Source organism: Vicugna pacos, chromosome 17, assembly GCF_048564905.1.
Source record: "Vicugna pacos chromosome 17, VicPac4, whole genome shotgun sequence".
Lineage (NCBI taxonomy): Eukaryota > Metazoa > Chordata > Mammalia > Artiodactyla > Camelidae > Vicugna > Vicugna pacos.
Window position 1 is genome coordinate 34,241,807 of NC_133003.1, and position 14,882 is coordinate 34,256,688.

The 14,882-nt window shown below is 38.3% G+C and overlaps 1 protein-coding gene across 17 annotated transcripts in view; it reads right to left on the reverse strand.

Annotated features, from left to right (window-relative positions):
* Positions 1-14,882, reverse strand: part of MAGI1 (membrane associated guanylate kinase, WW and PDZ domain containing 1) — a 574,222-nt gene that overhangs the window by 86,623 nt on the left and 472,717 nt on the right. For 10 of the 17 annotated variants that reach the window (XM_072941631.1, XM_072941630.1, XM_015236783.3 and 7 more), the window contains 3 exons: positions 9,214-9,415; positions 4,940-5,022; positions 512-550 (listed from right to left, as the gene is read on the reverse strand). In XM_072941631.1, coding sequence (XP_072797732.1) covers positions 512-550; positions 4,940-5,022; positions 9,214-9,415 — 324 coding nt within the window. The remainder of the gene's footprint in view (positions 1-511; positions 551-4,939; positions 5,023-9,213; positions 9,416-14,882) is intronic. The other 7 variants (XM_006196468.4, XM_015236768.3, XM_015236759.3 and 4 more) reach the window with 2 other exon arrangements.

The following is a 14,882-nucleotide window of genomic DNA, read 5'->3' on the forward strand; positions in this document are numbered from 1 at the left end:
CTGAATTGCAATGTAACACTAAGACTTAGTAACCATTCAGTTAATCAGTAAAACTGTTGTATCGCTGTTACTCCCACTCAGATCTTTAAATTAGTCTGGTGAATTTTTGCTTGTTTGTTTTGCTTTTCTGCATTCCCCATGGAGAAAGCCACTCACACCAAATAAATAAAGAAATGAGACCGAGACAGATTACAGGAGCGTTCAAGGGACACAGCAAACACCTACCCCACTCTGTTTTTTCTTAATCCTCAATTTACGAGAGTCCCTAACATCGATTTGCTAACTCTCATTCAAGTCCCAATTCCCTCAGACTTTTTCTTTGTAGACACAATTTATTACAACTCTGCGTGATGTCTGCCGTCAGACCCATGGGTTGTAGGGTTGCCCTTTCGTGGATGAGCTGGAATGAAAATCATAATTGGAGAAGTGCAAACTAAAGAAGCGGAGGGATTAAGCAATTCACTGGGGACAAAAGCATCCAGGGCAAGTCATGCAGGCTGGGAGGGTTTACCTAGTTCACTGTCCAGCTCCTCGGTATGGATCCCTTCTTCTCCAAAGGAATAGCAGGAATGAGATAGAAAAGAGAGAAAGAAAAATTCAGACACCAGCACCAAGAAAGAAACATCCCTCCAGAAAAACAGCAGCAAACACATCACTTAATTTTGTCCTTACCTGCACTGTGGCTTTTTTCATTGGCTTGGCTAGTCAATGAGAGACCTCAGTGTAAATCACAAAACGCTAAGAGCTGGTATTGGCAACATAATTATATGGCTCATTTCCTTGCATGTCAAAGTAGGGTTTGATTGGTTGTAAAGGATGACAAATACCTTGGCGGTTTCACTGTTCTTACGTGGGAAGTCACTTCCTACAGACCTTATTTCGAGCAAAGAAAGCTGTTAGACTTTTCACTACTAGCCCTTTTAATCCTTTAATTATCTTCTAATCAGCGAGGCAATTATCCTCACATTACTTAACTTATAAGTAACACTGCTGCCTCGAAAAACGGAAGGTGAGGTCAAATCGAGGATGCAGACTCTAAGGTGAGCTCCATTTCCATGTCATTCAAAAGGAGTTAGGGAAATGAACTACGTCACGATGATGTACATCAGGAAACTGAACCCTAAAGGCTGCCCTGGGAGGACTACTGGGAGGCAGAGTTCACTTTGTGGAAGATTTCTAAGTCAAATGGCTCAGAGGTACTAGAACGAAAATGTTCTCAGTAGCTTCGGTGAGCAAAACAAGTCGAGACCCTTTCCATTCTTGCCCTTTGCTTGCTGTCAGTACATTTTATTATAACTGAGAAGAGAACACAGGACAGCACATAATGAGTCATCTCCTACTTGGTCACCCAGCTACACAGCAGGTAGGAGGCCCACAAACACAGGGATCGAGCCTGTTTCCACTACTGCAATGCCTGCTGTAGTGTTTGATACATGACAAGTCTCAAATGCTTCGCAAATGGATGAATGAACGAATGAATGAATGGATTACTGACTTTCATGACCAACATGGCCCTGCACACCTTGTAAACTCTTGATTTAAAAACTATCCAATTACCAATAGTAAGATTCAACAACAGCTTTTTCTTAAAAAGGGGATCTGATTTATGTAAAATCTTTCATGAAAAAGCCCATTTGGACATGACTTAACAATGTCTTTGGGAGCACTCAAGCATTTCCTCAGTAATTCTTTTTGGAGGAGATAATTACATGTATTTATTTATTCATTTATTATTACTAGGGATTGAACCCAGGGCCTTGTACATGCTAAGCACGCGCTCTACCCCTGAGCTATACCCACCGCCCTTCCTCAGTAATTCTTTAATGAGACCTAGTATGTGCCAGTCACCATGCCAGGTGACAGAGACATCAAAATGAGCACAAGCAGGCACGTCTCTATCCTTCTGGACAAGGAGACACAGCCAAAGCTCACATAAATAAAAATTAAATTAAAACTTCAGTAAGTTCTCTGGAGTTATGATATGTAATAGAATGATCTAATCATAGCTGGGGGCAAGGTCAAGGGAAGAGTCCCTGAGCTGCACCCTGAAGGATAGGCAAAATTTAATGAAAAGAGTTAAGAGTGAAAAATGATAGAATTAAAGCTCTCTGAGAGCAGGGCTTTTGGTTTATTTGTTCACTGATACATCTGAAATTTCTAGAATGCACTTGACATAGAAGGCATTCAATAGGAAATATTTGTGGGGTGTTAAGAATATTCTAAGAAGAGAACTGCACATCTAACTGTCCTGGAGCAGGAACGTGATGGGGACTGGTGGGGTGAAGGGCTGAGCATGGGATGGAACAAGAGTCAAACAAGCTGAGGGGCTGAACCATACGGCACTTGGAGAGGCAAGTTGGGAACTTGGCATTTACTGAGCAGCCCAGAGAGCCATCAACAGGACTTGATGGGCGTAGTCAGTGATGACAAGATCACATTCTATACGACTGCTCTGAGCACAGTGCAAGACGGAGAGTGGGCTCAAGAGTCCAGATGGAAGGTGAGCATGACCTTCACTAGGATGGAAGAGATGGTGAAGAAAATGGAGAATGGATTCCAGAGACATTTGGGAAGCACACAGATCTCAGCTGGTAGGACATGGGTTAGAAACCAGTGTTAAGAAAGTAAAAGGTCAAGGAGGACTCTTAAGAATGCATGAATTTAACTTCAACTGAGAGAGGGAACACTTTCAGAAGACCAGATTTTGGGACGAGATGAAAAATCATTAGTTGGGTTTTAATCAGAGTGAGTTTAAAGTTTCTTTGAGACAGACAGTGTTATTAAAGATTAAAATATTGGCCTGGAACTCAAAGGCAAGTTTGAAGGCTTCTAACTGAACTACTTGATAACACAGAAATGACAACACGCATGATACACTGAAGATCAAAATTCCAAACTAGTTTCTGACTTTTGTGAGATAGGAAAAAGAAAATCTAGAATTTTTACAATAAATGTGATGCTGTACTGTTACATTCTATATGAATAAAACCTACAGAGGGTAGAAAGAAACACAGGAAAAATACTGTGACCAATAATGTAATTCTTCTTTGTGTATAATGTAAACAACATGTTGTCAAGGCAGCTTTGTGGTGAGTGGCAAGAGAAAAATATAAGTATGGGAACGAATACTTGCATACTGGAATAATCTGGTTATATATTTATACCACTGGTGTATGCAAGCACACAGACATGATATGGTTTCTACTACAAAAAGACTACATGAATTCTAATGGTGAGGGCATAATTACTAAATGAACTGCTTTTGGTATGAATACACACTTTCCAAAGGAAATAACATTAAAACCAATGATATGAATTCTAAGAATTAAAAATTAACTAGACTTGGTAACAAAAACGTTCAGTAATTCTACTCAATATTTTTACTCCATTTTTCTCCGTAAAAGCTATTGAAGTCTTCTATTATCTACAAAATTATATTAACAGGCATTTTTATACATTCCCAGTTTAATTATAATGGATACTGACATTGAAGATCTGATGGTACTAAGAGTGCCCAAAAATGGCTTCAAAATTACCATGCATCAAATAAAGATTATTCTGAGAAGTTTTATGGCTAGATGTATTTTATGTTCAGATCTTTGAAAACTGGTCACGAATGTATTATACATTAAATAGAATATGTGAAGACTCAGGATGGCCATTATCCCTTAAGCATGCAAAATAATGTAGCTGCCCACGCCTGGATAATTTCTTCTTCAGGACTAAGGAAACAAAATAAGTCTCTCAGTCGTCCCCCCTCAGTCAGAAGGATTTGTATCTCCACCTGAAGTCACTCAGATAAACATGAACACGCAATTCTATGTTCATTTCACGTAACCCGCAAGCCACGTGTAACAGAAGGATCTGAAGGAGGCTGTGACAGGATACTGTTTTACTGGCCTATAATCAAACCTCCACTTTATACACACAACAATTCTGCCCCCAAGGATGAATGAATAAAGTTTCGCTATCTTACCATAAAATGTGTATTCAGTAATTATACTACTAAAAAAAATGTGACCATGAATATATGTATGTTCATGTATAAGTGAAAAATTGTGCTCTACACTGGAATTTGACACAACATTGTAAAAGGACTATAACTCAATAAAAAAATGTTAAAAAAATTATACTACTAATTCAAATGCCAGGAGTGAATAATAAGCAGCTAAGCGAGCCATTTCCCTTTTAATTTATCCACGTCAAACAGCAGTTTTGGTAGAACTTAGCAAAGACTCAAAGGGAACACATTTGTTCTAAATTTTTTTTTTCATTTTGTAAAAGTAAATAGAAATTCCAAAGCCTTGAGATAAATGTTTTAATAGTAACTCTTATAGCCAGTTGATTTTTTTGTTTGTTTCTTTTTAATTAACAGGCAGAGTGGGGCTAGGGGTAACACCTCAGTCTCTTCTGTGGAAGAATATACTTTCAGATATTTAGGACACATACACAAATATTTCTAAACAAAGCGAGATTTGCTTTCTTTATGCTAAAAATGGGGAAATAAGAGGGAACATGGAGAGTTCAAGAAAAGGGCCTGATTTTTTTTCTCTAAGACTATCAGACTATAGGATCAGGGTCCAATAGGTCTAAGTGATCAGAGCATCTTTGGTTTCTAAATTCCTAGAGGCTTTCTAGAGTTTTCTCCAAGTGCCTGAAGGCAGAGAGGCTGCACCTTCATCTGAACAGCTCCTGACAGCACTGAAGCCCTGTTTCAAATGGACAATTTAGCATGCCTTTATGTTTAAACAAATCATTTTTTAAACTCTTTTATGCATTTCCCTCTTGCTTTTGGAAACCACAGTGCATTTACTAGAAACGGAACTAGCTTTTGAAAACTCACGGTTAAAACCCGGCTGACCTGGCTACAACTCTTTAAAGTCTGCATGTGTGAACAAGCCCCCAGCTCACTTAAACCCAGACCTTCCTAGCCCCTTACCATCATCTTCACATTCTTCCAGAGGCTTCTGCTGCTTGTTCAGGCACCGAGGGTCTAACCAAGATGTTGTTTTTGTGTTATGGCTGAAATCCAGAAACAGAAATAAGAAATATGTTTGAAAAGATTAAAATAGAAAGGAAAAAAGCTCAATGACAGATTTACACAGTCTTCAACATTCACTCTTCAATCAAAGCAATGATACTTTCCAACAGCAAACCCAGGGCAGAAGAAAGCTCCAGTTTGGAATTATAAAATGCCTTGGGAGGGAACTTAGGCAGGCTTTGTTCTTACCTAAGACATAAACATCCCATATGACGAGCTTAAAATATTAAGACCAGTTTTATTTTTGACAAATGAGCTCTCAGTCACACCCCTTGTCTATACTATCCACTCTCATTGAGGCTTATTTTAGTCTTCACATTTGGCAAAGACCAAATTCCAATTTATTTTAAGTTTGTCGATGACTTAAATCTTGGGTGTTGGGATTCACAAAGAATTCTGCTATTTGACTCATTATATTACATAAGAACTCGCACGACTGTGTGAAACTATCTCAGTTCACGCCAGTGGCTCGAAGGTGCCAAGACGTATCATTAATCACAGCATCTTAAATTACGCTTCCGACACAGTGAAGGCAAACCAATGTTACCTTCACAAATAGCACCTAAGCCACGGAGAAGCTTGGAGAAGCTGACATGCCGCCCCACTTCCTTCTGGATGGTCTAGCCCACCTCCAGACAAAGTGTTTCAACAGACACTGACCGTTGCCCTTCAAACATGGTACAAACATCACGAGTGATCTAATGCAGATCTAGGACAAAGTTTTGCCTGAGCAGAACTATGAGTCCATTCTTTGCAAACTAAATAAGAGAAGAAAAGATCTACAAGTCCAATACTTCAAGCTGCAAACCAGAAGTGAAAAAAAAATTAAAAAAAATTTTTTTAAGTTTAGGTAGTAATCTCAATTTTTTTTGGAAGTCTGAAGTTTAAGTTGTAAATAAGCTGAAAAAAAGTCTTTTTTTGGTTTTTGATTCAAATCTTATGAATTGTTGGAAAAAATTGAAGCTTAAATGAAAAACAGACTGTGCAAATGTATGCGGACATTATCTCAACTGGGTTAAAAGAAGAAAAAACAAATGAAAGGTAATAACGTTACAATTATCATCACCAAACCTACTTACTTGTCCACCTAAAACTATCATAATCTGTTTTGACATTTACATATAAGTCACAATGTATTTAATCCTTACAAGAACCCTATGAGAGGAGTATTATTTGTATTAAAATGATTACTCCCCACTTTCCGCATGAGAAAACTGAGGACAAAGACATGAAAAAAAACCTGCCCAAGGATGCTCTGTTGATACACAGCACAAGTGAAATCAAATCCAGGGAGTTCCGCACTGGAACGCACGGTCTGCACTATTCCTACACAGTAAGACTGTGAAAATGGTCACTGGTGGGAGGGAAGATTATGTGTGAATTTTTTAAAAAACACCTTTTAATTTTAATATAATTATAGATTCACATGCAGTTATAAGAACGGTCACAGAGAGATCTCACGTTCCCCTTAACCAGACACCATCAGGGGTAACATCTTGAAAACTGCAGTACGTCATAACCACAATACTGAAACCCATACGGTCAACACAACAAAACACTGTCATTATCACAAGGATCTCTCTCTTGTTGCCCTTTTTAAGCCACATCTGGTTCCTTTCTAATCCCTCTCTACAGCACTCATTTTTAATCCGTGGTGACTACTCAACTGTTCACCAAATGTTATAAAATAAAATTACATAAATGTTATAAAAATGTTATATAAATGGGATCATATAGGGTGTAATCTTTGGAGATTTGTATTTTTCATTCAGCATAATTCTCACAGAGACAGGTGCACATATCAATAATTAATTCCTTTTATTGCTGAGTAGTATTCCATGGCATGAATGTACTACAGTTTAATCACTAAAGGACATCTGGGTTGCTTCCAATTTTTGGTTATTTGTAATACATCTACTATAATCATTTATATACAGACTTCTCTGTGAATATAAATGTTTACTTCTGTAGACAAATGTGCAATTGTTTGGTCATTTGGTAACTGCATGTTTAGTCTAAGAAATTGCCAAACTGTTTTCTAGAATACCACCCAATTTTACTTATGTACCAGCAATGTATGAGTGACTGGGTTTCTCTACATCTTTACCATCATTTAGTGTTATTATTATTATTATTTTTATTTTAGTCATCCTAAAAGGCCATACCTATGATATCTTAGTAGTTTTAATTTGCATTTCCTTAAAGGCTAATGACGTTGAACGTTTTTTCATGTGCTTATTTGCCACCTGTATATCTTCTTCAGTGAAATGTCTGTTCGTGTCTTTAGTTCATTTTCTAACTGGATTTTTTTTTAACTGTTGAGCTTTGCAAATTTTATATATTCTAGATACCAGTCCATTTTCAGATATTGGGTTTACAAATATTTCGTCTCAGTCTATAGTTTGCCTTTTCATTTTCTTACCAGAGTCTTCTGCAAAGCAAAAGTTTTTCATTTTAATGAAGGTGAATTTATCAATTATTCCTTTTAGGATCATGTCTTTGATGCCAAGTCTAAGAACTCCATGCCTACTACTAGACCTCAAAGGTTTTCTAGGTTTTTTTCCCTCTAAAAATTATATTACTTGACATTTAATGCTTGTCTATGATGATCTATTCCAAGTTAATTTTTTTGTCTAAGATGTGAGGTTTAGGTTGAGGTTAATTTATTTGCCCCTGACTATACACTTGCTGCAGCCCCATTTCATTGCATTGAATTACTTTTGCATTCTTGCTTGAAAATCAGTTGGACACATACGTGGGTCTGTTTCAGGCTTTCACTGAGCCATGTGTCTATTTCTTCATCAATATCACACAGCCTTTCTTACTGTGGTTATGGAATAAGTCTCAATATCAGGTAGACTGCTGACTGTGACTTTATTCTTCTTTTTCAAGACTGTTTTACCTATTCTAGTTCCTTTGCCTTTCTATATAAATTTCAGAATAAACTTGTCTCTACCAACAAAATCCTCACTGAGATTTTGACAGGACTTCCATTAAACCTGCACACACACGTAAGAACTGGCATCTTTACTATACCAATTCTGAGGCTTTCAATCCATGAATAGAGTATGTCTCTCCATTTATTTGGAGATTCCTTTCATCAGCATTTTGTAGTTTACTGCACACGAAGTCCTGTAAGTGTTTCATTGAATTTATACCTAAGGGAGGTTTTTTTGGGAAGTAACCATGAATTATATTTTATTCGGAATTTTGTTGTCTGTTCATTGTTAGTATATAGATATACAATTGACATTTGTGTACTTATCTTTTATCTTGCTGAACTCATTTATTCTAGAATTTTTTGTACATTTCTTAAGATTTTCTATAAAGATAATTTGTGTGTCTTTTTAAACTACTTTTTAAACTGAAGTATAGTTAATTTATATGTATATAAAGTTAGTATAGTTGTGTTAGTTTCAGATGTATGGCTAAGTGATTCAGTTATACATATATATATGTATCTATTCTTTTGTCCATTATAGGTTATTACAAGGTATTGAATATAGTTCCCTGTGCTAGACAGTAGGTCCTTGTTGCTTATCTATTTTATATATAGTGGTGTGTGTCTGCTAATCCCAAACTCCTAATTTATCCCTCTCCCCACCACTCTGCTTTCTCCTATGGAAACCAAAAATTTTTTTTCTATGTCTGTGAGTCAATTTCTGTTTTATAAATAAGTTCACTTGTATCATTTTCTTTAGATTTAGCACAGAAATGATATTATGTGATATTTGTCTTTCTCTGTCTTACTTAAATTTATAATCTCATATATAATAAAGGAACTGTATCTGGAATATATGAAGAATTCTTAAAACTCAAAAAAGAAAACTGCAACCCAATTAAGGAAAAATAAGCAGGGGATTTACCTCTTCTAAGTGGCTGGATCTATTCTTCCTATATTATGTCATAATTTATATATACACCACAATTTAGTCATCTGATTCTTTAGGGAAATTATTAATTTTATGCTTCCTCCAGCTCTCCAGATTCAATGATTAGGATGATCTGTTAATTGCTTTTTTGTATAAAGCGTGTTAAATTGTAAAAGAGAATAATATCAAAAGCACATGATCAATCCTTTCAGATTTAACTTAACATCTGTAGCTGCTAGAGAAAAAAGGGAAATGGGGAGAAGGGGAGAGATTCAGGCAGAAAAAAAAATGGTACTTTACTCTATAAAATAGACTTCTCCATTTTCGGTATAGGCCATCTCCCAGTTTTCAGGTAGAGGACCTAAATTATCCTCTGCAGAAAGAGGTAGGTATTGAGGGAATTTCTGAGAAGGGTCCGTGATGGGAGCAGCGATGATGCTACTATTCACAGGCAGGAGCGTTGTTTCTTGGAGAGCGTGCTCTTCTTGGTCACCAGAATCGGCTGTTTAATCATAGGGAGAGAAAGAGAGACGAAAAAATTCATTAATCATACCCCAAACTGGGGAGTTCACTACTGTGTGCAGATATATTCTTAAAAACCTTCATCCTTTCCTAATTGCTGGATATCAACTATACTCTGTTTTATTTAAATAAAAGTTCTTTTTTTTCTATTGAAGTACAGTCAGTTACAATGTGTCAGTTTCTGGTGTACAGCATAATGTCCCAGTCATGCGCATACATACATATATTCATTTTCATATTCTTTTTCATTAAAGGCTATTAGAAGATATTGAACATAGTTCCCTGTGCTATATACAGAAGAAACCTGGGTGTTTTTAAATCTATTTTTATATAGAGTGGCTAACATTTGCAAATCTGAAACTCCCAAATTTATCCCTGCCCACCCACTTTCCCCAGTAACCATAAGACTGCTTACTATGTCTGCAAGTTTATTGAAAACATCAAAATGAAGAACCAAATTTATTTTACCAAAAAGAGAAAAATATGCTCAAATAATGCATTGCTCACAAACTTGGAAATGTCAAAGAAGAAACACACTCATGACTCAAACCCTCAAGTCCCTTAAACTAAGAAGGCCATCAAGTATCTCTCATTCCTTAGGTATCATTTAGTTTCATGACTCGGAGGACATTTGGGGGAAAGATAAAAGTCCATGCTGAAAACACCAGGAGAGTGGCATTGTTGTCCATTTTGTAAAATTATTTAAAACATTTTTGGTAGATGGTGGCATAGATCGAAGACTGAAAAGTCAAGCTAAAAAGTCTATAAAAGTTTAGAATATACAGACAGCTCTACCAGGGACTCAGATTCAAGCCTCTTTCAGAAAAATGAGGAGAATATTCCTGTGAAAACCAAGACAGTTATCCCCAGAACAGTATTGTGTGGGTGGACTGATTTGACTTGGGTCTTGAAGGCTCTCAGCACACGAGCCTCCCTGCCTTCTTATTAACGAGAAACATCAAGGGGTGATGTCATCAAAGTCTTCACAACTGGCACTGTTGACATTCTGCTTGAATTTTTATAGAGGCTGATGATATTAAATGTCAATCTCCACGGGGCTTTAAAACATAAAATGAGGGCATGTAGTCATTTTCTGTCTCCCACAGTAATTCTCCTGCAGACATTTCTGATTTACTCAAAGCAGACTGAGGAATAATGAAAGGCTGTTTTCAAATCTTTCTCTGATGAGTAGCTCCCAATGACACACAAGAGAATAAAGGTAATCCAAAAGTTGGATGGGGGACATGTCAAGCCTATTAAACAACCACCTCCACCAAAACTCCAAGGCCACTGAGGACCACTGGCTGTGGTCATTCCCTGCCCTGCAACTAACCTTTCTTCTTCTGGTACCACCACTCAGATCTCCATTTGGAAATCACTCTCTCCATTCAAGGTCCACGTGGCCCAGGTGGGGACTGACTTAAGCCCACTCCCAGCTCATGCAGTGGGCCCAAGTCATACTCATATCACTCTTGTCATTATGACTGGATTAGGTACATGATCCAAGGCAAACTAATGAATTTTCAGCATAGAAGTGTTTGCTGGGACTATCAAGCAAGAGCCTCTTTTTAGTTTTTAGATAATTTTAATTTGTTAAAAAATTTGGGGGGTAATTAGGGTTTATTAATTTGTACATATATAATGGAGGTACCAGGGACTGAACCCAGGACCTTGTGCATGCTAGGCACGCACTTTACCACTGAGCTATATCCTCCCCACTAAGAGGTAGCCTCTTGATGCTGAAGTCACTCAGCTGAGAGATTTCCATGTTGGACGTGCCATCTTGACAAAGCTTGACAATACTGGCCTGTGAATTAAACCCACACAGAGGAAAGCAGAGAGGACATACAGAGAAAGTCATCTAATGCCCCTGAGGAGCCTCTCTGACTTCACGTACCCCTGGCTTCTTCAATTTGATCCCCTAAATCCCCTTCCTGCTTAAACCAATTGAGCTGCTTTTTACAATTTGTATCCACAAGTGTAGATTAATGAGACAACGGTAAGTTTGAAGGAAAAAAGAAAATCGGGCCACCACAGAAGAAACATTTTGAAATTACTAATCAATAACGAAACAAATTGAAACTTGACAAGAGTAAAAAGATTCACTCTTCATTCTCTATGAGCCAACACATATTTATTTCTGATATATTATCGGCAAGTATACTTGTCACACTTCAGCATATATGAGAAACACCTGAAGAATTTGTTAAACTGCAGCTATGGCTCCTTACTTCAGAGAACAGACTTGGAATAAGGTTCAAAAATGTGTATGTTTAGGGGACCCAGGCGATGGAGATTCAGGTACAAGAATTACACTTTGAGGGCGGAGATACAAAGGGTCCTCGGGAAAAAAAAAAAAAACAGAATCACTAGAACCTTCAGCTTCTAGGAAGGGTTTTGCCCAGCTGGCAACGTGCCAGGGTATGGTGTAACCTCAGGGTACAATTTCCTATGCCCACTGGTGACAGGCCCGAGATGATGTGTGTCCAGGACGCTGGAGAGGATGCATCCTGTCTGAAGGGAGCAGGGAAGTTGGTGCCAGGCAATGAGCATCCCAGAGAAAAGTGGACTCAGTGTTTCCAGATCTCTGATGTTTCAAGAGAAGGTGGAAATCTTTATTTTTATGCAAAAAGTGCCAATTTTCCAATCTTAATTCCTTTAAAAAATACAGCAGTGTGGGGAAGGAAGGAAGGAAGGATGGATGGACTGACTCTGGAGCCAGACTGCTTAAGTTTGAATCCTGGCTTTACTGTTTACTAACTTGGGAAACACACTTAACCTCTATGTGCCTTAGTTTCCTTATCTGTAAAATGGGGACAACAGCAGTACCTACCTCATAAGGTTGTGGGGAGAATTACTTAGTTTATGTAAAGCACCCAGTACAGTTTTTAGCATACAGGAAACATCATCTTCTTCATCAAGGCTGTAATTATTATTTTTTGTCTTCGGGTCAGAGCTGCCCCTCAGGCTGCCAGTTTGTTACAAATAGGCAGAAAAAGGATGGATTTGACATCAGACCAGAGATCAAATCAGAGTTTGCCTGTTTCTAGCTGTGTGACTTTGGAACATCTGTCTCATCTGTAAAATGGGCATAACGCACATGCCACAAGAACAGAATGATTCAAGTATATGCCAAGTGCCTGTGAAAGTGCCTGGCACTCAGTTGCACACTCGACGGTGCTGACGGGCACCTACTACTGGAAACGCCAATGGCCAAAGTCAGTGAGCTTTTGAAGGTGACTGGGAGAACATAAGCTCATGTCAAACATCCATTCTGGAGCTTATTTTAAATCACACAGGGTCAGATGGTATATATAGCTCAGTGGTAGAGTGCATGCCTAATATGCACAAACAAGATCCTGGGTTCAGTCCTCAGTACCTCCATTAAAAAATAAATAAAACTAAAGACCCAATTAAATCACACAGATGTACGTGCATCCCTCACAGTATACACAGTCAGTCAAAACCTCTGAGCTCAATAAACTTGATTTAAAACATAAATAGCACAGTGGATGAAGAGCCACAAAGCTTCTGGAGTCAGACGTTTGGGGGCTGAAATGACGGCGCTGACACTCACTGGCTGTGAGATACTGGACACGCTATTAGACCTCCGTGGCATAGGCATCAGAGCTTAGCAAAGTGCCTGCCACAGAGTACTGGGGATACATTAGCTCTTCGGGTAATATCATTATCTCTTGACGTCCCGAAGCAACGTTTTATCATTGCTTACTAATGAAAAAGAAGCAGCGGCAGCCTAATGTTCAGCAACAAGGGGGGCGGATGGGAAAACAAGTCTAGAAACACAATTCAATGACATTCTTGGTGTCACTTAGAGGTGGTTAATGGGTGACTCTGCTCCTTTTCAGTCGTGGTGGTTTGTTATATATTCTCCAAGTAGTCTATGATGAACAAAAGATTTTTTTTTACAAACGTTTTAAATTTATTTGTATAAAGAACTGTGTGCTTTTGGCTAACAGTATGTCTACCTTCATGAAATACACATAAAGAGTGCTCTCTCTCCAGGGTCTCTTTAGGCCCATAATTTGGGCGTAATATGTAGAAGACTGTCCTATTGCTTTGTGCTCAACACTCAGGTTCTATGGTGAGAATCTGGGATGCCTGCTCATGACTCAGCCCCTGCCTCTATCACTGGCTGCAGAAAGGCAGAAGGAGAAGCTACCTCTCCAGGATGCTCCTGGCCTTAAGTTTCTTGCTCTTTGCCGGCAGACAGTCCCAGGTTATGCAGGCATGTGATTCAGGCATTTTTGTGCCCCTTCAAAAGACCGAAGCACAAGTCAGCTGAGATAGTAGCAACAGCTGGTTATGAAAAATCTCCCGGTAAATATCATTTACAATAGCTCCAGAGTATTACTACATTTGATTCTGATGCTCATGCCTTTATCACAGTTGGTCCAACCAGGAGCCAGGACCTCGTTACGCTACTGCCAATCTCTGCTCTGAGTGGCTGGTGAACTGCTACTTAAAGTGGTTCAGAGTGCAAAATGCTTTGACATCACTGGTTTGATACCTGTATCATAGACCGGGTAGTGTCAATTACTTGAGATAACTGATACGAGGTAGGGTATGACAGGCTGTCAGCTGTCATACCTATAGGTTGGTAAGTGAGGAGGCATTTATTCCACATATCCCTTACATACTGAAGATGCCACATCACACGTATATCACAAGACCAATTCTCTCTCTGCACATCCTATCAGGTGCCACTTGGCTTTCTTTTTTTTCGTGCAGAAACTAACGATCAGGCTGACTTTAGCCATGATGACCTGCGCCCAGAAATTTTTCTTTCATGCCATGGATTTCAAGTAGAGCTTTTACGGGGTTAGATTTTCTGAGGCCTAGGCTTCTGCAGACATAGATAGATTGTAGCTAAAAATAGGAAAAGTATCAAGACCTATAGTCAACCAACCCTACTCTATTTTTGTGGTGTACCAAGAAATCTACTTAATTAATGGAGGACAAATAAAGGTACAAAGTTTCTTGGGGCCCATCCAGTTGGCTTGGTAGAACTGTTTCAATGCGTATTACTCCCAAAGTCTTTCTATCTCTGTGCCCACACCTATATTTTGGGTTATATCATGATTTACTGGTCTTACCTGTTGAAAAACCAAGACATTAAAATATTGGCTATTTTTTTAAAAGAAATGCTATTTTTCATCATCTGCTTTCATTTCAGTGAGGACTAGTATATGTGGATAAAATATTTTTCGAGGTGGATGAAATTAGCTGCTTTCGATAAATGTATATGTAGAAACTGGTAAATTTCTCCTAGATATTGCAACTAAAGGTCATCTACTGGCCTAATCCATTCTAATTGAGAAAATGGAAATTCTCATGGAATTGAACTCTTAAAGCTGGAAGTGGGCACCTAGACATGATTTAATCCTAATCAGTCATTTTATAGATGAGGGAAGTTAGATATTATGTTC